The sequence below is a fragment of the Schistocerca americana genome, chromosome X (assembly GCF_021461395.2).
Source record: "Schistocerca americana isolate TAMUIC-IGC-003095 chromosome X, iqSchAmer2.1, whole genome shotgun sequence".
In the NCBI taxonomy this organism is placed as follows: Eukaryota; Metazoa; Arthropoda; class Insecta; order Orthoptera; family Acrididae; genus Schistocerca; species Schistocerca americana.
In genome coordinates this window covers 762,062,972-762,085,847 of record NC_060130.1, presented here as the reverse complement: position 1 = coordinate 762,085,847, position 22,876 = coordinate 762,062,972, and the positions used below count along the sequence as shown (strand labels likewise).

The 22,876-nt window shown below is 42.3% G+C and overlaps 1 protein-coding gene across 3 annotated transcripts in view; it reads left to right on the top strand.

Moving 5' to 3' along the window:
- LOC124556644 overlaps positions 1–11,617 on the top strand; it is a 57,175-nt gene extending 45,558 nt beyond the window's left edge. For 2 of the 3 annotated variants that reach the window (XM_047130610.1, XM_047130609.1), the window contains exon 2: positions 10,692–11,617. In XM_047130610.1, the coding sequence (XP_046986566.1) occupies positions 10,693–10,968 (276 nt within the window). In that variant the 5' untranslated portion in view covers position 10,692 and the 3' untranslated portion in view covers positions 10,969–11,617. Of the gene's footprint in view, positions 1–10,684 lie in introns of all 3 variants that reach the window. The other variant, XM_047130611.1, reaches the window with a different exon arrangement.
- The last annotated feature ends 11,259 nt before the right edge of the window (positions 11,618–22,876 follow it).

Sequence of the window (22,876 nt, the reverse complement as noted above, 5' to 3'; positions counted from 1 at the left end):
TTTCGATAATACAAAACGAGCTGCCCTTCTTTGAACTTTCTCGATGTTCTCCGTTAATACCATCTGGTAAGGATCCCACACCGTGCAGCAGTACTCCAAAAGAGAACGGATAAGCGTAGTGTAAGCTGTCTCTGTAGTAGAGCTGTTGCATCTTCTAAGTGTTCTACTTATGAAACGCAGTCTTTGGTTCGTCTTCTCCACAACATTTTCTGTATGTTCTTTCCAATTTAAGTTGTTCATAATTGTAATTCATTGGTATCTAGTTGAATTGATTAGACTGATCTGTCTTGTAACGGTAGTTTAACGGATTCCTTTTAGCACTCGTGTGAATGACTTCACACTTTTCATTATTTAGAGTAAATTGCCAATTTGTGCACCATTCAGATATCTTATCTAAATCGTTTTGCAATTGGTTTTGATCTTCTGATGACTTTACTAGACAATAAAAGACAGTGTCATCTGCAAACAACCTAAGACAGCTACTCAGATTGTCTCGTAAATCGTTTACATAGATAACGAAAAACAGAGGGCCTATACCACTACCTTGGGCAATGTCAGAATTCACTTCTGTTTTACTCGATTACTTTCCGTCACTTACCAAGAACTGTGACCTCTCTAACAGGAAATCACTAATCCGGACGCATGACTGAGACGATGTTCCATACGCACGCAATTTGATTCCAAGCCGCTTATGAGGCACGGTGTCAAAAGCCTTCAGGAAATCGAGAAATATGGAATCAATTTGAAATCCTTTGTCGATAGCACTCAACACTTCGTGTGAGTAAAGACCTAGATGTGTTTCAGAAGAACGATTTTTTCTAAATCCATGTTCGCTTGACCGTTCTCTTAGTGGTAATTCATGATGTTCGAACACGATATACGTACCAAAATGCTGGTGCCTATCGATGTTAATGACACGGGCCTGTAATTTAGCGGATTACTCTTACTGCCTTTCTAGAATATTGCGTGACCTGTGCAACTTTCCAGTTTTTGGGTACAGATCTTTCGTCGAGCAAGTGGTTGTATATGATTGTTAAGTATGGAGCTATTGCAGCAGCATACTCTGAAAGGAACCTAATCTATACACAATCTGGGCGGAAAGACTCGCTTTTATTAAGTGACTTAATCCCTTGCCTCTTGAAAATGTATTACTGTTCAGAATCTGCATTCGAAATTTCTGTCTCATCATTATATAGTCACTGTCTTCGGCTCTCTTCCACATATGCAGCTTCCTTGTATGATTCTTAAACAAAATGTTAGCAATTATTAAATTATGCTGTGTGCAAAATTCTACCAGGCGGCTTCCTCTTACATTCCTTTTCCCCTAGTCTATTTTCTCCCACAATTTTTTGTTCTCTTCCTACTATCGAATTCCATTCCCCATCACAATTAGATTTTTGTTCCCCTTACGTAAACTCAGCAATTTCTTTTAACTCGTCATAAATTCTTTCAACCTTTTTACTACCTGCGGTGCTAGGGTGCTAGTTGGCGTATAAACTTGTCCTACCGTGATGGATGTTGACTTTGCGCCTATCTCGTTTACAAAAATGCGTTCAGTATGCTGTTCATAGACGCTCACCTGCATTCTTATATTCTTATTATTATTGGACCTACTTCAGCATTGCCCCTATTTGGTTTTGTACTTATAACAGTGTGCTCACCTGATCAGAAGTCCTGTTCTTCCTACCACTGCAGCCGGCCGCTGTGGCCCAGCGGTTCTAGGCGCTTCAGTCCGGAACCGCGATGCTGCTGCGGTCGCAGGTTCGAATCCTGCCTCGGGCATGGATGTGTGTAATGTCCTTAGGTTAGTTAGGTTTAAGTAGTTCTAAGTCTAGGGGACTGATGACCTTAGATGTTAAGTCCCATAGTGCTTAGAGCCATTGATCATTTGAACTACCACTGCACATTACCAATTCCCACTATATCTTACGTCAACCTATTCATTTCTCTTTTTAAGTTCTCTAACCTCTCTAGATGATTAAGGCATCTGAAATTCCACGCTCCGACCCGAAGAATGGGCAGTTTTGATTTTCCTGATAACCTGTTGTTCCTGAGTAGTCCCCGCCCTGACATCCGAATTATCTCTGGAGTATTTTACCCAAGAGGATGCTATCACCGTTTCATCATAGAGAAAACCTGCATACCTTCGGGAAGAATAACGGCTGTACATCTCCCTTACTTTCAGCCTTTTGCAGTATCAGCACAGCAGGGCCACGCTGGCTAACGTTACAAGGCCAGTCAATCATCTAGACAAGGTCGGTCAATCATACAGACTGTTTCCCCTGCAACTATTGAAAAGGCCGCTGCCCTTCTTCAGGAACCAAATGGTTGTCGGCCTCTCCACAGACACCCCTTCGATGTGATTACAGCAACAGTATGACTGTCTATATTGTTGAGGCACTTAAACCACCCCACTTTGGCCAGGTCCATGGTTCACGGGTGGCGGGGGGGGGGGGGGATATGGGAGAAGGGGGGGGGGGGAAGGAGGGATGGAGCCTATGCAGAAAAATATTACATGTAAAAGAAATGTCGATCGACACACTGAAGATACCAAAGAATCTGGTACACTTACGTAATATCGTGTAATGTCGCCGCGAGCACGCAGAAGTGCCGCAACACGACGCGGTATGCACTCGACTAACGTCTGAAGTAGTGCTGGAGGGAACTGACACCACGAATTCTGCAGGGCTGTCTATAAATCCGTAGGAGTACGATGGGGTGGAGATCTCATCTGAACTGCATGTTGCAAGGCATCCCCGATTTCCTCCATAATGTTCTTGTCCGGGGAGTTTGGTAACCAGCGGAACTGTTTAAACTCAGAAGAGTGTTCCTGGAGCCACTCTGTAGCAATTCTCGAATTGTGGGGTGTCGCATTGTCCAATCGGAACTTCCCAAGTCTGTCTGAATGCACAATGGACACGAATGGATGCAGGTGATCAGAGAAGATGCTTACGTACGTGTCACTGTCTGAGTCGTATCTAGACGCATCAGTGAACCCATATCACTCCAACTACACACGCCCAACAGCGTTACAGGAGCATCCATCGGCTTGAACAATCTCTTGCTGACATGCAGGATACATGGTTTCATGAGGCTTTCTCCATACCCATACACGTCTATCAGCTCGAAACGATTTGAAAAGAGACTCATCCAACCAGGCAACATATTTCCAGTCATCAACAGTCCAGTGTCGGTGTTGACGGGCCCAGGCGAGGCGTAAACCTTTGTGCCGTGTAGTCATCAAGGGTACACAAGTGGGCTTTCGGTTCCGAAAGTCATATGGATGATGTTTCGTTGAATGGTTCACACGCTGACACTTGTTGATGGCCCAACATTCAAATCTGCAGCGATTTGCGGAAGGATTGCATTTCTGTCAGGTTGAACGATTCTCCTCAGTCGTCGTTGGTCCCGTTCCTGCAGGATCTTTTTCCAGCAGCAGCGATGTCGGAGATTTGATGTTTTACCGGATTCCTGATATTCACGGTACACTCGTGAAATGGTCGTGCTGGAAAATCCCCTCTTCATCGCTACCTCGCAGATGTTGTATCTCATCGCTCGTGCGCCGACTATAACACCATGTTCAAACTCACTTAAATCTTGATAACCTGCTATTGTAACAGCAGTAACCGATCTAACAATTTCTAACAGCCGTGTACCGCAAGTCTCTAGAGGAACGGAAGGTTCCAAATGATAGGAAAAGAGCACAGGTAGTCCCAGTCTTCAAGAAGGGTCGTCGAGCAGAGGCGCAAAACTATAGACCTATATCTCTGACGTCGATCTGTTGTAGAATTTTAGAACATGTTTTTTGCTCGAGTATCATGTCGTTTTTGGAAACCCAGAATCTACTATGTAGGAATCAACATGGATTCCGGAAACAGCGATCGTGTGAGACCCAACTCGCTTTATTTGTTCATGAGACCCAGAAAATATTAGATACAGGCTCCCAGGTAGATGCTATTTTTCTTGACTTCCGGAAGGCGTTAGATACAGTTCCGCACTGTCGCCTGATAAACAAAGTAAGAGCCTACGGAATATCAGAACAGCTGTGTGGCTGGATTGAAGAGTTTTTAGCAAACAGAACACAGCATGTTGTTATCAATGGAGAGACGTCTACAGACGTTAAAGTAACCTCTGGCGTGCCACAGGGGAGTATTATGGGACCATTGCTTTTCACAATATACACTACTGGAAATGGAAAAAAGAACACATTGACACCGGTGTGTCAGACCCACCATACTTGCTCCGGACACTGCGAGAGGGCTGTACAAGCAATGATCACACGCACGGCACAGCGGACACACCAGGAACTGCGGTGTTGGCCGTCGAATGGCGCTAGCTGCGCAGCATTTGTGCACTGCCGCCGTCAGTGTCAGCCAGTTTGCCGTGGCATACGGAGCTCCATCGCAGTCTTTAACACTGGTAGCATGCCGCGACAGCGTGGACGTGAACCGTATGTGCAGTTGACGGACTTTGAGCGAGGGCGTATAGTGGGCATGCGGGAGGCCGGGTGGACGTACCGCCGAATTGCTCAACACGTGGGGCGTGAGGTCTCCACAGTACATCGATGTTGTCGCCAGTGGTCGGCGGAAGGTGCACGTGCCCGTCGACCTGGGACCGGACCGCAGCGACGCACGGATGCACGCCAAGACCGTAGGATCCTACGCAGTGCCGTAGGGGACCGCACCGCCACTTCCCAGCAAATTAGGGACACTGTTGCTCCTGGGGTATCGGCGAGGACCATTCGCAACCGTCTCCATGAAGCTGGGCTACGGTCCCGCACACCGTTAGGCCGTCTTCCGCTCACGCCCCAACATCGTGCAGCCCGCCTCCAGTGGTGTCGCGACAGGCGTGAATGGAGGGACGAATGGAGACGTGTCGTCTTCAGCGATGAGAGTCGCTTCTGCCTTGGTGCCAATGATGGTCGTATGCGTGTTTGGCGCCGTGCAGGTGAGCGCCACAATCAGGACTGCATACGACCGAGGCACACAGGGCCAACACCCGGCATCATGGTGTGGGGAGCGATCTCCTACACTGGCCGTACACCACTGGTGATCGTCGAGGGGACACTGAATAGTGCACGGTACATCCAAACCGTCATCGAACCCATCGTTCTACCATTCCTAGACCGGCAAGGGAACTTGCTGTTCCAACAGGACAATGCACGTCCACATGTATCCCGTGCCACCCAACGTGCTCTAGAAGGTGTAAGTCAACTACCCTGTCCAGCAAGATCTCCGGATCTGTCCCCCATTGAGCATGTTTGGGACTGGATGAAGCGTCGTCTCACGCGGTCTGCACGTCCAGCACGAACGCTGGTCCAACTGAGGCGCCAGGTGGAAATGGCATGGTAAGCCGTTCCACAGGACTACATCCAGCATCTCTACGATCGTCTCCATGGGAGAATAGCAGCCTGCATTGCTGCGAAAGGTGGATATACACTGTACTAGTGCCGACATTGTGCATGCTCTGTTGCCTGTGTCTATGTGCCTGTGGTTCTGTCAGTGTGATCATGTGATGTATCTGACCCCAGGAATGTGTCAATAAAGTTTCCCCTTCCTGGGACAATGAATTCACGGTGTTCTTATTTCAATTTCCAGGAGTGTATATAAATGACCTAGTAGATAGTGTCGGAAGTCCCATGCGGCTTTTCGCGGGTGATGCTGTAGTATACAGAGAAGTTGCAGCATTAGAAAATTGTAGCGAAATGCAGGAAGATCTGCAGCGGATAGGCACTTGGTGCAGGGAGTGGCAACTGACCCTTAACATAGACAAATGTAATGTATTGCGAATACATAGAAAGAAGGATCCTTTATTGTATGATTATATGATAGTGGAACAAACACTGGTAGCAGTTACTTCTGTAAAATATCTGGGAGTATGCGTGCGGAACGATTTGAAGTGGAACGATCATATAAAATTAATTGTTGGTAAGGCGGGTACCAGGTTGAGATTCATTGGGAGAGTTCTTAGAAAATGTAGTCCATCAACAAAGGAGGTGGCTTACAAAACACTCGTTCGACCTATACTTGAGTATTGCTCATCAGTGTGGGATCCGTACCAGATCGGGTTGACGGAAGAGATAGAGAAGATCCAAAGAAGAGCGGCGCGTTTCGTCACAGGGTTATTTGGTAACCGTGATAGCGTTACGGAGATGTTTAACAAACTCAAGTGGCAGACTCTGCAAGAGAGGCGCTCTGCATCGCGGTGTAGCTTGCTCGCCAGGTTTCGAGAGGGTGCGTTTCTGGATGAGGTATCGAATATATTGCTTCCCCCTACTTATACCTCCCGAGGAGATCACGAATGTAAAATTAGAGAGATTAGAACGCGCACGGAGGCTTTCAGACAGTCGTTCTTCCCGCGAACCATACGCGACTGGAACAGGAAAGGGAGGTAATGACAGTGGCACGTAAAGTACCCTCCGCCACACACCGTTGGGTGGCTTGCGGAGTATAAATATAGATGTAGATGTAGATGTAGAACAACTGCTCCAGACACTTGTTGTCTTAAATAGGCGTTGCCGACAGCAGCGTTGTATTCTGCCCTTTTACATATCTCTGTTCTTGAATACACCTGCCTATACCAGTTTCTTTGGCGCTTCAGTGTATATGTTCTTATAAAAAAAGTTGTGGGGCATTATTTATTGAACTATCCCTCCTGGGTATTCTCCATTTAGGGATGCAAATGGGAGATGTTATGCTGGAGCGAAGGTAGCCCCTGAGGGCCGGCAACCTATATTACACCATAGAGGACGGGGTTGTCTTTGTCCAAGGCGTACCAAAAGCACCAAGGTAAACACTGGCTATATACATACAAGATAATGGAAACAGACATACCGAGCACTGCTTCCTGCAGGGGGAGCTCGACCCACGGCCTGCAAGAAGTATCACTACGCCAAAACCTGATTGGCTGGAGACAGCTATTTAGGGGTTCGACCCAGCCCTGATGTTCAGTTCACTCTGGATGCCGACCTCGTGGACTTCGACCGCTGAAGATTACGTCTTCGTCTCTGAATTGGACTGTTACTAGTGTGTGTGATTAGGAGACTTTTACTGGCATCGTTATTGTTACCTTGCTTTTGTTGTTCAGTCATCAACCTTGTAAACTTACATAAATAAAAGTTGTGTTTGTGAAGAATTGTGAATTGTCAGTCACAACAGGAGACTATTTTACCTCTGGAATACTTTACCCAAGAGAATGCCACCATCTTTTAACCATTCAGAAGAGTTTTACACCCTCGGGAAGAATAACGGCTGTTGTTTCCTGTCACTTTCAGCCGTTTTCAGTACCAGCTCACCAAGGCCAATTTGGCTAACGTTACAAGTCCAGATTAGTCAGTCATCTAGGTTGTTGCTCCTGAAACTATGGAAAAGGTTACCGTCCCTCTTCAGGAGCCACATGTTTGTCTGGTATCTCTGCAGAAGTCCCTCCGACATGGTTTCACCTATGGTACGGCTATCTGTGTTGTTGAGATGCTTGAGCCACCATACCTCGCCCAGGTCCACGGTTCATAGGAGGTGGGATGGAGGCTACATAGAAAAATCATGCTTGTAAGACATGTTGATTGATACTGTCACCAAATTGTAAATATTAAGAATATATATGTTCTGAGAAAAACTGGTGGGTAGGTGGAAGGCATTGTTTATTGAACGAGACAGTTTGGTCAGTTTGGCTTCCAGAAAGGTTTTTCAACGGAAAATGCTATATATACTTTCACTAATGAAATATTAAATGCTCTGAGTAACCGGAAGTCACCCGTTGGGATTTTCGTGATCTCTCAAAGGCTTTTGATTGTGTAAATCATGGAATACTTCTAGATAAGCTCAAGTACTGTGGTATGAATGGGACAGCGCTTACATGGTTTAAATCATACCTAACTGGAAAAGCGCAGAAAGTTGAAATAAGCAGTTCACATAATATGCAAAAAACTGGTGATTTCTCAAACTGGGGAACAATCAAGAATTGTATGCCGCAAGATTCGCTCTTGGGTCCTCGGCTGTTCTTAATATATATTAATGACTTGCCATTCTATATTCACGAAGATGCAAAGCCGATGATACAAGTATAGCTATCACACCCAACAGAAAAGTATTAACTGGTGAAATGGTAAACCATGTTTTTCAGAAAATCATTAAGTGGAGGAACGATCACCCAGATAAAATAAGAGAAATCAGAGCTCGTACGGAAAGATATAGGTGTTCATTCTTTCCGCGCGCTATACGAGATTGGAATAATAGAGAATTGTGAAGGTGGTTCGATAAACCCTCTGCCACGCACTTAAATGTGATTTGCAGAGTATCAATGTAGATGTAGATGTAGATGTGGTTCTCTGCAAATGGGCTCTCATTAAACTTTGACAAAACACAGTATATACAGTTCCACACAGTAAATGGAATGACACCATTAATAAATATAGACTTCGATCAGAAATCGGTAGCTAAGGTAGAATATTCAAAATTTCTAACTGTATACATTAATGAGGGGTTGAACTGGAAAAAACACACTGAAGATCTGCTGAAACGTTTGAGTTCAGCTACTTATGCTATTAGGGTTATTGCAAATTTTGGCGATATACATATCAGTAAATGAGCTTACCACACCTATTTTCATTCTCTGCTTTCGTAATGCATCATATTCTGGGGTAACTCATCACTGAGTAAAAGAGTGTTCATTGCACAAAAGAGTGTAATCAGAATAATTGCTGGAGCTCATCCAAGATCATCCTGCAGACACTTATTTAAAGAGCTTGGGATCTTCACTGTAGCCTCACAATATATGTATTCACTTATGAAATTTGTTATTAACAATCCGAACGAATTCAAAAGTAATAGCAGTGTACATGGCTGCAACACTAGGAGAAAGCATGATCTTCACTGTTGTTGTGGTCTTCAGTTCAGAGACTGGTTTGATGCAGCTCTCCATGCTACTCTATCCTGTGCAAGCTACTCCATCTCCCAGTACCTACTGCAACGTACATCCTACTGAATCTGTTTAGTGTATTCATCTCTTGGTCTCCCTCTACGATTTTTACCCTCCACGTTGCCCTCCAATACTAAATTGGTGATCCCTTGATGCCTCAGAATATGTCCTACCAACCGATCCCTTCCTCTAGTCAAATTTCTCTTCTCCCCAATTCTGTTCAATACCTCCTCATTAGTTATGTGATCTACCCATCTAATCTTCAGCATTCATCTGTAGCACCACATTTCGAAAGCTTCTATTCTCTTCTTGTCTAAACTGTTTATCGTCCACGTTTCACTTCCATACATGGCTACACTCCATACAAATACTTTCAGAAAGGACTTCCTGACACTTAAATCTATACTCGATGTTATAAATTTCTCTTCTTCAGAACCGCTTTCCTTGCCATTGCCAGTCTACATTTTATATCCTCTCTACTTCTACCATCATAAGTTATTTTGCTCCCCGAATAGCAAAACTCATTTACTACTTTAAGCGTCTCATTTCCTAATCTAATTCCCACAGCATCGCCCGATTTAATTCGACTACATTCCATTATCACCGTTTTCCTTTTGTTGATGTTCATCTTATATACTCAAGGTTAAATCTAACTTTGGCTCAGAAGGGGGTAAATTATACTGCCACAAAAGTCTTTGGTGAAAAGTCTGACAGATAGCCATATAGCATTTAAAAGGAAATTAACAGAATTTCTGAATGGCAACTCCTTCTACTCATTAGATGAATTTTTGGATGTAGTAAGTGGGTAATTTCCCCACCTCCCATCCCCAAAAAAAATAAGTGTCATGTAATATTTTGTGTAATCTAATATCTTGTATAGACACCTTTTATTAACCTGACACGTTCCACATCACTACGAAGCTTCGTATTCATGATCTATGGAACAAGTAACAATCTGATCTAATCTAGTCTACATCTACATCTACATTTATATTACGCAAGCCACCCAAAGGTGTGTGGCGGAGGACACTTTACGTGCCACTGTCATTACCTCCCTTTCCTGTTCCAGTCGTGTATGGTTCGCGGGAAGAACCACTGCCGGAAAGCCCCGAATCTCTCTAATTTTACATTCGTGGTCTCCTCGGGAGGTATAAGTAGGGGGAAGCAATATATTCGATACCTCATCCAGAAACGCACCCTCTCGAAACCTGGCGAGCAAGCTACACCGCGATGCAGAGCGCCTCTCTTGCAGAGTCTGCCACTTGAGTTTGTTAAACATCTCCGTAACGCTATTACGCTTACCAAATAACCCTGTGACGAAACGCGCCTCTCTTCTTTGGATCTTCTCCATCTCCTCTGTGAACCCTACCTGGTACGGATTCCACACTGATGAGCAACACTCAAGTATATGCCGAACGAGTGTTTTGTAAGCCACTTCCTTTGTTGGAGGACTACATTTTCTAAGGACTCTCCCAATGAATCTCAGCCTGGCACCAGCCTTACCAACAATTAATTTTATATGATCATTTCACTTGAAATCGTTCCGCACGCATACTCCCAGATATTTTACAGAAGTAACTGCTACCGGTGCTTGTTCCGCTATCATATAATCATACAATAATGGATCCTTCTTTCTATGTATTCGCAATACATTACATTTGTCTATGTTAGTCTCGTATATGCACGGTAAAATGAACCATCTGCCACGCATTTTGCAGTGATTTGTGAAACGTAGATGTAATTAAGCTAGAAATGATTTGTTGGGCGGTTTCCAGGATGCACGTGTGCTGGCGGCGGTTGATGGTGGCGATGGTGGCGCTGCCGGTGGTGGCGGGCGTGGTGATCATCCTGGTGTGCTTCGTGTCGTGCCCGCTGCTGTGGGCCAAGCTGCCCAAGTCGGAGGCGGGCGACTACTTCCGCGTGCCGCTGTACGTAGTGTCGGCGCTGGCGCTCTGGGTGCTGCTCGCCGTCGGGGTGTTCTTCCTCTGGTGGCGCCGCCAGCCCAAGGCGGTCACCGACGAGCCGTCCCCACTCGCCGCTACCGAGGCCTGACGGCCTGCCCAGTAGCCGAAACAAATGGACTGATTTGTCATGTTGTGGTATATCAGCGAGATACACATCTCTTCCGAAAAGCAGCCTTTACATTGACGACGCAGAATTATTTGGAATAATTCTACATATTGTGTTGAAACTTTTCCGCTGACACACATATGTTTGTGGATACGTTAGACTCTAGTCGAGATTCAATTTATAAGAATCTTTTTGTCAATGGGCAACTTCTCTCGGCGCAAATAAGCCCAAAAAGAAGAAAGGGAAAGATCTTTCAAACTCAAACGATTTACCCTGTTGTCTCATACCGAATACTGTATTCTAATACCAAATGAAATGAATCCTAAAAGTGACATTTATAATTTTCTAAAAGTGCGGCTCGCCAGAAACCTGGTGCTTCCATGATGTATCATTAAAATCTTTGTATGATAATTTTATAAAATATAGACTGAGATATTACTGCATGACATAGATGAATCAAGGACATATTTATGAACTCATTGCCACTATGTTCACAGAGGCAAAGAAGATGGCCATTGTGTTTTAAAGTGTTGTATGTGACTATGGATCACTGACGTTCATTTTCTGATAGTTAGTCAGATACCTTTAATAACACTAAAATAAATGAAGTAATTTGTGCTTCAGTATCTTTAAGTTACAAATAACATTTTAAAAAGTCAGTTACGCTCTCCGCTACAGCATTCAATAAAATGTTTAAAGCACAGTATAAAGATATATTTACATCCTAGGAGAGCCACCTATAAAAAAGTCAAAGTAACTGGGGTGAGCAATAAAGTAACACTAACGTACAAAGCTTTGATACATGTATTGAAGCCGGCCGGAGTGGCCGAGCGGTTCTAGGCGCTACAGTCCGGAACCGCGCGACCGCTCCGTTCGCAGGTTCGAATCCTGCCTCGGGCATGGATATGTGTGATGTCCTTAGGTTAGTTAGGTTTAAGTAGTTCTAAGTTCTAGGGGACTGATGACCTCAGAAGTTAAGTCCCATAGTCCTCAGAGCCATTTGAACCATGTATTGAAAACGAAAATAACGCCTTCTACGATAAGTGCAGTTTCCAAAATAAGCCTCTAAATGATACAAGCTGCAGCACAATGTATTTTATGCGTATTATGACTGAGAAACAAGTTATGAATTATTTATGAATAAAGAAGACGACTCACCCAAAGGCAGAAGCGCTGCGTCGTCGATAGCTACACAAGGAGAAGGTACAGAGCTTGGCTATCTTTCGGAATGCACTTCCTTTTTCCAGCTGTAGGAGAAAGATGTACACAACACACACACACACACACACACACACACACACACACACACACACAGGCACTCACTCACATGCACACAACTGTCTCCCTACATTGTGCTCATTAGACCTTGTTTACGAAAACTTTAAAAGAAGGCAGATTATGCACGGAAATCAGTGTTTAGTATGAGTAATCTTGAGGCATTTAGTTCTGGATTATGATGTACGAAGATGTCGCGTCAGTTTTAGAAAACAATTTCAGGATGTGAGGTGGTCCGAGGTTCAATGAAATACACTAACTCATGACACAGAGGCCAGTTACTATACCATTTGGAGTCTACCAAGACACTGCAATACAAAATGACAACTCAGATAGAGGAATGCCACCGAAATGTCAGAATCGTGCCAACGGCAGTCGTGGATAGCAAAAAACTAAGCAGTTATTCATACTGATTGTGCAACGACTTCTCTTTCACGTATTAGCTACGACCCTGATCACCATTCATCAACAATTTCCACGTCTAATAATGGAGAACTTGCCATTCTGTGAGAATTTGCCTCTCATACAAATGTTCTCTATCATCTCAGAGAACAATTCACTCTCACACGTTTTTGATGACCACACCACGAAAGTTCTAAGAATTGAATCTTTATTTACAAAACACATCGTAAAATGGGGCTAAAAGAAGCAATTTTCAACTTTAAGGAAAATAACTGTTAATTTTTAAAACAAACATGAAAAACAAAATTATGTTGAAGTATTGGTTTTGTGCCTAACGTTAAGCTTATAATTATATTTGGGACCAACGCCATGTTTTTATAACAAAAAAATAATAACTTGATGCTCCTATTCATCCCACAGAGATGGGCCAATATAAACAGTGGTGTTAATCTTATCATTTTTTTTAAATTATTGGTCTCTGGGGTGAATAGAGACATGTCAAAATCTGTTTTATTTGCAGGAGAATAAGAATAAAATTTATCTGGTTAAAAATAAATTTCATTTAATAAAAAAACTAAAAATATTGCATGAACTACGTCTTTTTGTACTGTTTTTCAAATAAAAATTGTTATATCTCTAATTACTTTACTGCAACATTAAATTCCTGAACTTGGTTTTTTTGTTAATATATTACGTCACTGAAATCATGATTAAAAATATCTTCAAATCTACAGTCATACTTCCAGAAATAACGAAGAACTTTCGAACAACAACTCTTTGACTGAAAAATGGTTCATCATCTGTTAAAATAATGCGTTTAATCGACGTTGATATTTCAAAAACACATCAACATAGCCTTTGCTTTTTCAATAATAAATTTTACGTGTATACAATCTAAATGACTGCTTAGTTTTTCCTTATACTGTCATCTCAGCAGAAAGTCTTCGATTGAGAGCACTGCCACCTGGTACTTCATTTCCGTCAAATTCTTCGTCTTCTTCTGAAGAAACACTGACGATTACTGTTTCTATTCAACCCAACAAATTCCAAAAACGCAACCATACATGTTCTATATGCCGAAACAAAGCTAGATGAAAGTATACTTTAAAACTGAAATTTTGGTTACTGAAACGGGATTGCAATTTACCTTACCATGTCATAAAGTTAAAACAACGCGATCCAGATTACAAATAAAGTTCTAAGTATTCGGCTTGACATCCGATGTTTTTATAGGGTGAACGAAGCATTAACTATGGTGTCACCAATTTCATAATTTCCCTGTTAGATTTGTTCACTAGCAACCGAAACAAACGAATCTCTAAATGATATTCTCATTTATCTTCCGACACAAGAGCATAGAACTTTTTTAGAAGTTACGTTTCTATTCACTTCACTTCACGGTAGTATTCGTTTTCCTCTAATATATTAATAAACTATTTAAAATAAAACTTGGTGCTAACATCAAAAGTATTTAAGGGAGAGGGAGGGAGGGAGGGAGAGAGAGAGAGAGAGAGGGAGAGAGAGAGAGAGAAAAGGGGGAAGAGAATTCTGTTCACCTGACAAGTTGGCAGGTTATAATTCTTGTCACGGCATATTTTCATGTGATCACCCAGTAGTACATACGAGGGCTGCTTTTGCTGTACACTTAACAGCAACACAGCTCGGAAACGATTCAAATCGCCTACTGATACCTAGAGACATGCTGCATTCAGTATGTCACATAACTATACAAGGGTGCGTGGGGAAGGATTAACACGACAAACACGATTCCCAGTGAAGATAAGTGGTTTTCGGGGATCTCGTAAGAACTCCGGAGCCCTACTGATAGCACTCTTCCAGCCATTTAGGAACACTTTTAGTCGTGTTGACAGGCACTTTCTTCTACTAAAACCTCCCGTACTCCATATGGAAGACAATAATCTGAATAATCTACATCTACATCTACATGATTACTCTACAATTCACATTTAAGTGCTTGGCAGAGGGTTCATCGAACCACAATCATACTATCTCCCTTCCACTCCACTCCCGAACAGCGCGCGGGAAAAACGAACACCTAAACCTTTCTGTTCGAGCTCTGATTTCTCATATTTTATTTTGATGATCATTACTACCTATGTAGGTTGGGCTCAACAAAATATTTTCGCATTCAGAAGAGAAAGTTGGTGACTGAAATTTCGTAAATAGATCTCGCCGCGACGAAAAACGTCTTTGCTTTAATGACTTCCATCCCAACTCGCGTATCATATCTGCCACACTCTCTCCCCTATTACGTGATAATACAAAACGAGCTGCCCTTTTTTGCACCCTTTCGATGTCCTCCGTCAGTCCCACCTGGTAAGGATCCCACACCGCGCAGCAATATTCTAACAGAGGACGAACAAGTGTAGTGTAAGCTGTCTCTTTAAAAGGACTTGTTGCATCTTCTAAGTGTCTTGCCAATGAAACGCAACCTTTGGCTCGCCTTCCCCACAATATTATCTATGTGGTCTTTCCAACTGAAGTTGTTCGTAATTTCTACACCCAGGTACTTAGTTGAATTGACAGCCTTGAGAATTGTACTATTTATCGAGTAATCGAATTCCAACGGATTTCTTTTGGACTCATGTGAATCACCTCACACTTTTCGTTATTTAGCGTCAACTGCCACCTGCCACACCATACAGCAATCTTTTCTAAATCGCTTTGCAACTGATACTGGTCTTCGGATGACCTTACTTGACGGTAAATTACAGCATCATCTGCAAACAACCTAAGAGAACTGCTCAGAATGTCACCCAGGTCATTTATATAGATCAGGAACAGCAGAGGTCCCAGGACGCTTCCCTGCGGAACACCTAATATCACTTGAGTTTTACTCGATGATTTGCCGTCTATTACTACGAACTGCGACATTCCTGACAGGAAATCACGAATCCAGTCGCACAGTCCAGTTACCTTCAAGGACAGTTAGTAAACCAGTCGATCAAGAGTAGCTTCCAAGTAGATTAATGGTTCCGCATAATGTCACGAAAACATTTCCCAAACCATAACGCTGTCCCCACTACTTTGTGGCCTCTCCAAAATTGGGTGAAAATTGTTTTTTTCCATTTTTCTCGTCGCACACGTTCGTCCGCCCCACGAAACAGAAAACGCGACTCATGTGAAAAGATGATCTTCCATTAAACTTGTCGAGTTTCAGTTCTATCAAGCATAATCATGTGTTTTCTGTGGGTATTGTCATTGGTGTGGATAAAGATGCCATCTCCCTGTTTCGGAGTGCTACACGATATAGTGTTTGCTTAACTGCTATGGAAGACACATGCGACATCAATGGCATGTGGTACTTCGCAGTTTCTACCGATGTTTATTCATGCAGTTCCATCAGTTCACCCATGATACAATAGAAGCACGTAAACAGTTCAATAACTTCACCAATCCAGATACTCTGTTCCCCTAGACCCGAAAATCGATTATCAAGCCTTTTTACGGTTCGTAAAAATCGTGTTGAAATTTCCAAAGACAGCTTTCTGATCCTTAGTCCGCACTGAACATTACGTAAGACACACAATGAGCTACACGCTACAGGCATCACATCAAAGACGGGTCTATAGTAACGTGTGATTCTTGAGTCAGAGTTCTTCTTTACAATATATCATCTACCACTACGTTTCTTTCTTTGGCGGTTGGTTAACTCAATACAGATTCTAACAGAGATTTGTGGAACAAAAAACCGCCTCAGTTTCCAGTAATTTTCTTAATTTATTTTACGACTGCTGTCGAAGCTTAAAGCTTTCATGTCTTGCTGTCCAGGCGGGTGCTGTGATTCCTGGTCTCACGCTCCTATACGTTTGCTGGACGTGGGTGTGATCCCCCACGACTGACTGGCCAAACCGCCACACATTTATGGTCCCATAATTATGTGGTGGCGCCTGCAGATAAAGTTTAAGCTTCTAAACCGCTCGTGGAATAAATTAAGAAAATTACTAGGAACTGAATCGGTTTTTAATCCATAAACGTGTTCCTCAGTTGCGGATGTTTGCCCGATCAGGTTCACTTCGATGCCACAACTATAAGAACATATCCAAAAGAGGCATTCGTGTATACCATTCGTATGTGACCCGTATTATCCGAATTTCATAATTTAGGGTGTATTATTTACATGTGTGCTGCGTGAGAGAGAAAATTTGTGAAGAAAGCAGGGGATCTGATATGATGCACATTAACACTATCTAAATCTTATAGTCCTCTTGACTAGTACTTCATACCATGTTCCATACCCGGCGCGTCTATCAAACCATGCTCGCTCAAATTTTTCGGGATAATTCACAATTAGTTGCAGAGTATCTCCTTGCAGATACACATACCTTTAACCAGTATGCTTCTGCTGATATGGAGATTTCATGTCGACCATCGTCTCCTGCAGAACATGTAACTGGACCATACCTTTCCGAATAACGTCACTATGCCTGTTTTCACAGATGCATGAACTTTCCTCCAAATGATGACAGTGTATGAGGAAACGCTCCCTATTAAATACAGTCATCTCCAGTCTGGAACAACTTCCTTATATTCTCAATAAGATAAAAAAATTATGATAAGAAAATAACACACTCTTGCATAACAAAACCGCGAACACAAGTTTATACAGAATGGCCTACAAGGGTCTCCATTTTGAAACTTCCTGTCAGATTAAAACTGTGTGCCCGACCGAGACTCGAACTCGGGACCTTTGCCTTTCGCGGGCAAGTGCTCTTGCCCACGAAAGGCAAAGGTCCCGAGTTCGAGTCTCGGTCGGGCACACAGTTTTAATCTGCCAGGAAGTTCATATCAGCGCACACTCCGCTGCAGAGTGAAAATCTCATTCTGGAAAGGTCTCCATTTTATCTCAAAATGAGTGGCTTGATAAGAAACCCACTAACGCTGTCATTGGGAGTTCACGTAAGCAAGCACGCCGCGTTCGACTGTATTTCGAATCAGCAGAAGAGTTTAAAGCACACTGTATTGACCGTCTTGGGAGATAAAGAGGAAACAAGCTTAGGATTTAGCGTCTCCTTGGCTTCGACTTTGATTTCATAACAGAGAAATGGAACTTTAGCACCCTCTGATATAGATGTGAGGATGGAAAGAGCTAGCAGTGCCTTTGTTCAAAGGATCGTACTGACATTTACATGAAGATGTTTAGTACTATCACTAACTATGACAAGTTGTTCCATCTTTGTACCGTATATTAAATTCGTCAAAATAAAATTTATAAAAAATGTGTTCTATAATATTAAACAACACACCTAAGCACTACTCTTGATCTGATTTACAGCTTAAAGTCCATTTGTGGAACAATAGTATTAATAGTATTCCCACAAGATTGGCACTGACAACATCTTATGGTTGCAAAAAACAGTTTCAGCTAGCTTACCATTCATCTGCAAATATTCCCATGATTGGAATGCATTTAGCATACCATTATGATCAGAGTGCTTAGCACTACCAAGTGCTCTTCGTTGATATGTCACATGGCGATTGTCCATACCAGTAACAATAAACTCCGGGAATGTGGAGCTGCTGAAATATGTTTTCCCTGTATCGTCATCTTACCCAGTCTTGGTGCAGTCGGGAAATTAGCAAGGATTAGTCTTAACAGCGAAAGTTCGCTATTCTTTATCTAAAAACTTCATTTCTCTAAGTAAGACTTAATGTTCTCATTAGCAACTTCCCAATTTTGCAATTGAGTGTTTCACTTTACTTTCTGCTGCCATTGTAAACTTCAAACAATAAACAACTGTTTTCACAATTACTCTTAGTGGACATCGTTTCTTTATATCATATGAATTAGTGTGTACCAATTTCGAAGTTAGCAAGGAAACTGAACGCTTCATGAATTCATTTGTATTATTCCAATAATAAACCTCGAGGGCATTTTTGTTCTCTCCCATACCGATTTATGTGTCATCAGCTGTCGGTAAAGATCCACCACTTTTATTCAATGCAGGTTTAACGATTTCGATATATTTATAGCGCCTTTTTGAATTTAATGGTCTGCAGGATAGAGAGCTTTTTTATGGGCAGTCGTGGCCCTGAGAATTTTCTTTTGTGACTCTTCATCATCACCATCACCCATGTCATATTCATCATAATCATCATCTTCTTCTTCCGCTTTTTCTTCTTTTCTGGTTTCTGCCTTTATAAATACATTGTTTTCTTTGACTCCATCTCCTTTTTTACTGTTCTGTCTTCTTCCTCATTTTATCCTTGGACAAAATATGGTGAGATGTTTTGTATCCAACATTAGGCGCATAAGGATTAGGATCTGAAATTGAGAGTTGTAAAATATCTCGATTAAGCGATCGTAAGAGACTACATAAATTTTGTGTTTAACGTTCTTTTCCATATCTGTTCATCTTGTTTTTTGTCGATTGTAGCAATAAATTTGAAAATTAACTCGCATTAAAATATTACGTTTTTTCAGCTAACTAAATCATAGAAGTACATGTATCTATAAATATTACCAGGAGAATAAGTTTTCATTTTCATCAGAATTATCGTAGTGTCATTAAATTTAATTCGTATTTATTAGTGGTCTTTCTGAGGAGGGAATCCGCTATTACTTCTTTTGCTTCTTCGCTATATGTTTCTTGGTACTGCGCTTCTGTTTGTCTTCTTATTATAATTTTTCATGTTGCCTTCACAAGGAAAATCACGTTATACCACAAAAATCGTAACAAACCGTAATAAACTGCACATGCAGCGCGGCTGGTCCCGGCGGAGGTTCGAGTCCTCCCTCGGGCATGGGTGTGTGTGTTTGTCCTTAGGATAATTTAGGTTAAGTAGTGTGTAAGCTTAGGGACTGATGACCTTACCAGTTAAATCCCATAAGATTTCACACACATTTGAACATTTGAAACTGCACATGTGTCATTATCATTTTATATTCGGTTATAGATAAGCATGAGGAAGGCAATGGCAAACCACCTCCGCTAGGACCTTGCCTAGTCGGCGGTGCGGGTCTCCTGCATCGTTCTCTACGCTCCTCGGAGTATGGGGCTTCATCATCATCAGATAAGCATTGGCCTATTCATCGCCATTGTTGCTATGTTGCAGCAATATTGCCACATTGTCAAATTAGTACAGGGTGCATCCATCCTTTGCCCTTATGGTGGCTTGAAATCTGCTGGGGATGCTTTCAGTAAGCTATGTTAATGTCTGTGGAGGAATGACAGCCCATTCTTCCTCGTGACTCGAAACCAGAAAAGGTAAGGGTTTAGACACTGTTTTCTGGCACGAAGCCGACGTTTCACCGCATCCCAAAAGTATTCCATTGGGATTAAGTCAAGACTCTGACAAGCCAGTCCATTTCAGGAGTATTATCATCCACAATACATTGCCTCACTATGTGTGGCACTTGATAAGTTTTTCTGTAACATGGAGGGTAGCTTGATACTTTGTATTGTAATATGGTGAAAATCATTACCATTTCAGTGTAACGTGAGACAGCTTGTTACAGGTCCAGGTCAAATCGTGGGGCAGTGAAGGTCAGTTGACATGTTGTCTATCATCACCCCATACTTGTATTTATCTTGACTTGGCAAAATATGATGTACTTGGAGATTACATCAATGCATATGCACAGATACAAGCATGTGTAATTATGACATTGACTAGGCAAGCTAAGACTTGTGTAGCAAGTTGTGACTTGCTCCAGCAGTTGCCCTCATATTACAGTGAAACTGTAGCAACTTATTCCAAAACTGTAATAAATTGCCTTAAAACTGTAAGAAGTTGGCCTAAAATTGACCATCATTGCACCAATTAATATTATCTGGAAAGGGGGGGGGGTAATGAAATTGGTTACAGTTTTGGAGCAACTTCTTACAGTTGTAGGGCAAGTTGTTACAGTTTCAGAACAAGTTGTTACAGTTGAAAGGCGGTTTGTTGCAGTTTTGAAGGGCTAGTCGTTTCAGATGTGAGGCAAGTTGTTACAGTTGTGTGTAAGGAAATTGGTTACAGTTTTGGGGGACAAATTATTACCATTGTAGTGCAAGTTATTATAGTTTCAGGGCAAGTAGCTACTGTTTCAGGGACAAATTGTGTTTCAGGAGCAAGTTGTTACATTTTTGGGGCAAGCTGTAACTGTTTTGAGGCAAGGTTGTTATAGTTTTGCTATAACATGGGGCAACAGTAAAACAATTTGTAACTTTCTGGAACAAGTCTCAATTTGCTTAGTTGATATCATGATTATATTTGCTCATATCTGCACATGTTCATTGCCACGATCTCCGAGAATACCACGTTTCATCAATTGGAGATACATGCATGTGTTGGGTAATGACAGTCACCATGTCAACTGAAAATCGTTGTCCCTAACGTTGATGTGAAACTGTAACAAGTTGTCCCATATTACAGTGAAAATGTGTTAAGTTACCCACCACATTGCAGTAAAACTGTAACACATGCCCCCCATGGTAAGGCAAAGTTTTGTGGACAATAATATTCCTGAAATGGATGGGCCTGCCTAGAGTATCAACAGGAACCTGATGGAAAACACTTGGGGTGCTTTAGAATGTCGATTTAGCTCTAGACCCTAGTGTTCAACATCACTACCCTTTCTGGTTTCAGCTTTTGAGGAAGAATGGGCTGCAATTCCTCTTCAGACATTCACAAAGCTCACTGAAAGCATCCACAGAAGATTCCAAGTTGTCATAAAGGCGCCGGCCATAGTGGCCGAACGGTTCTAGGCGCTTCAGTCTGGATCCGCGCGACTGCTACGGTCGCAGGTTCGAATACTGCCTCGGGCATGGATGTGTGTGACGTCCTTAGGTTCTATAGGTTTAAGTAGGTCTAAGTTCTAGGGGACTGATGACCTCTGATGTTAAGTTCCATAGAGCTCAGAGCCATTTGAACCAATTTATCATAAAGGCGCTGCCCTCCAACGCTAAATTGGTGATCCCTTGATGCCTCAGAACATGTCCTACCAACCGGTCCCTTCTTCTTGTCAAGTTGAGCCACAAACTCCTCTTCTCCCCAATTCTATTCAATACCTCCACATTAGTTATGTGATCTACTCTTCTAATCTTCAGCCTTCTTCTGTAGCACTTCCTTTCGAAAGCTTCTGTTCTCTTCCTGTCCAAACTATTTATCGTCCATGTTTCACTTCCATACATGGCTACATTCCATACAAATACTTTCAGAAACGACTTCCTGACACAAATCTATACTCGATGTTAACAAATTTCTCTTCTTCAGAAACGCTTTCCTTGCCATTACCAGTCTAGATTTTATATCCTCTCTACTTCGACCATCATAAGTTATTTTGCTCCGCAAATAGCAAAACTCCTTTACTACTTTAAGTGTCTCATTTCCTAATCTAATTCCCTCAGCATCACCCGACTTAATTCGATTACATTCAATTAGACTCGTTTTGCTTTTGTTGATGTTCATCTTATACCCTCCTTTCAAGACACTGTCCATTCCGTTCAACTGCTCTTCCAAGTCCTTTGCTGTCTCTGACAAAATTACAGTGTCATCGGCGAACCTCAAAGTTTTTATTTCTTCTCCATGGATTTTAATACCTACTCCGAATTTTTCTTTTTTTTCCTTTACTGCTTGCTCGGTATACAGATTGAATAACATCGGGGAGAGCCTACAACCCTGTCTCACTCTCTTCTCAACCACTGCTTCCCTTTGCTGCTCCTCGACTCTTATAACTGCCACCTGGTTTCTGTACAAATTGTAAATAGCCTTTCGCTCCCTGTATTTTACCCCTGTAACCTTCAGAATTTGAAAGAGAGTATTCCAGTCAACATTGTCAAAAGCTTTCTCTAAGTGTACAAATGCTAGAAACGTAGGTTTGCCTTTCCTTAATCTATTTCTAAGATAAGTCGTAGGGTCAGTATTGCCTCACGTGCTCCAGCATTTCTACGGAATCCAAACTGATCTTCCCCGAGGTCGGCTTCTACCAGTTTCTCCATTCGTCTGTAAATAATTCGTGTTAGTATTTTGCAGCTGTGAATTATTAAACTGATAGTTCGGTAATTTTCACATCTGTCGACACCTACTCTCTTTGGGATTTGAATTATTATATTCTTCTTGAAGTCTGAGGGTATTTCGCCTGTCTCATATATCTTGCTCACCAGATGGTAGAGTTTCGTCAGGACTGGCTCTCCCAAGGCCGTCAGTAGTTCCAATGGAATGTTGTCTACTCCTGGGGCCTTGTTTCGACTCAGGTCTTTCAGTGCTC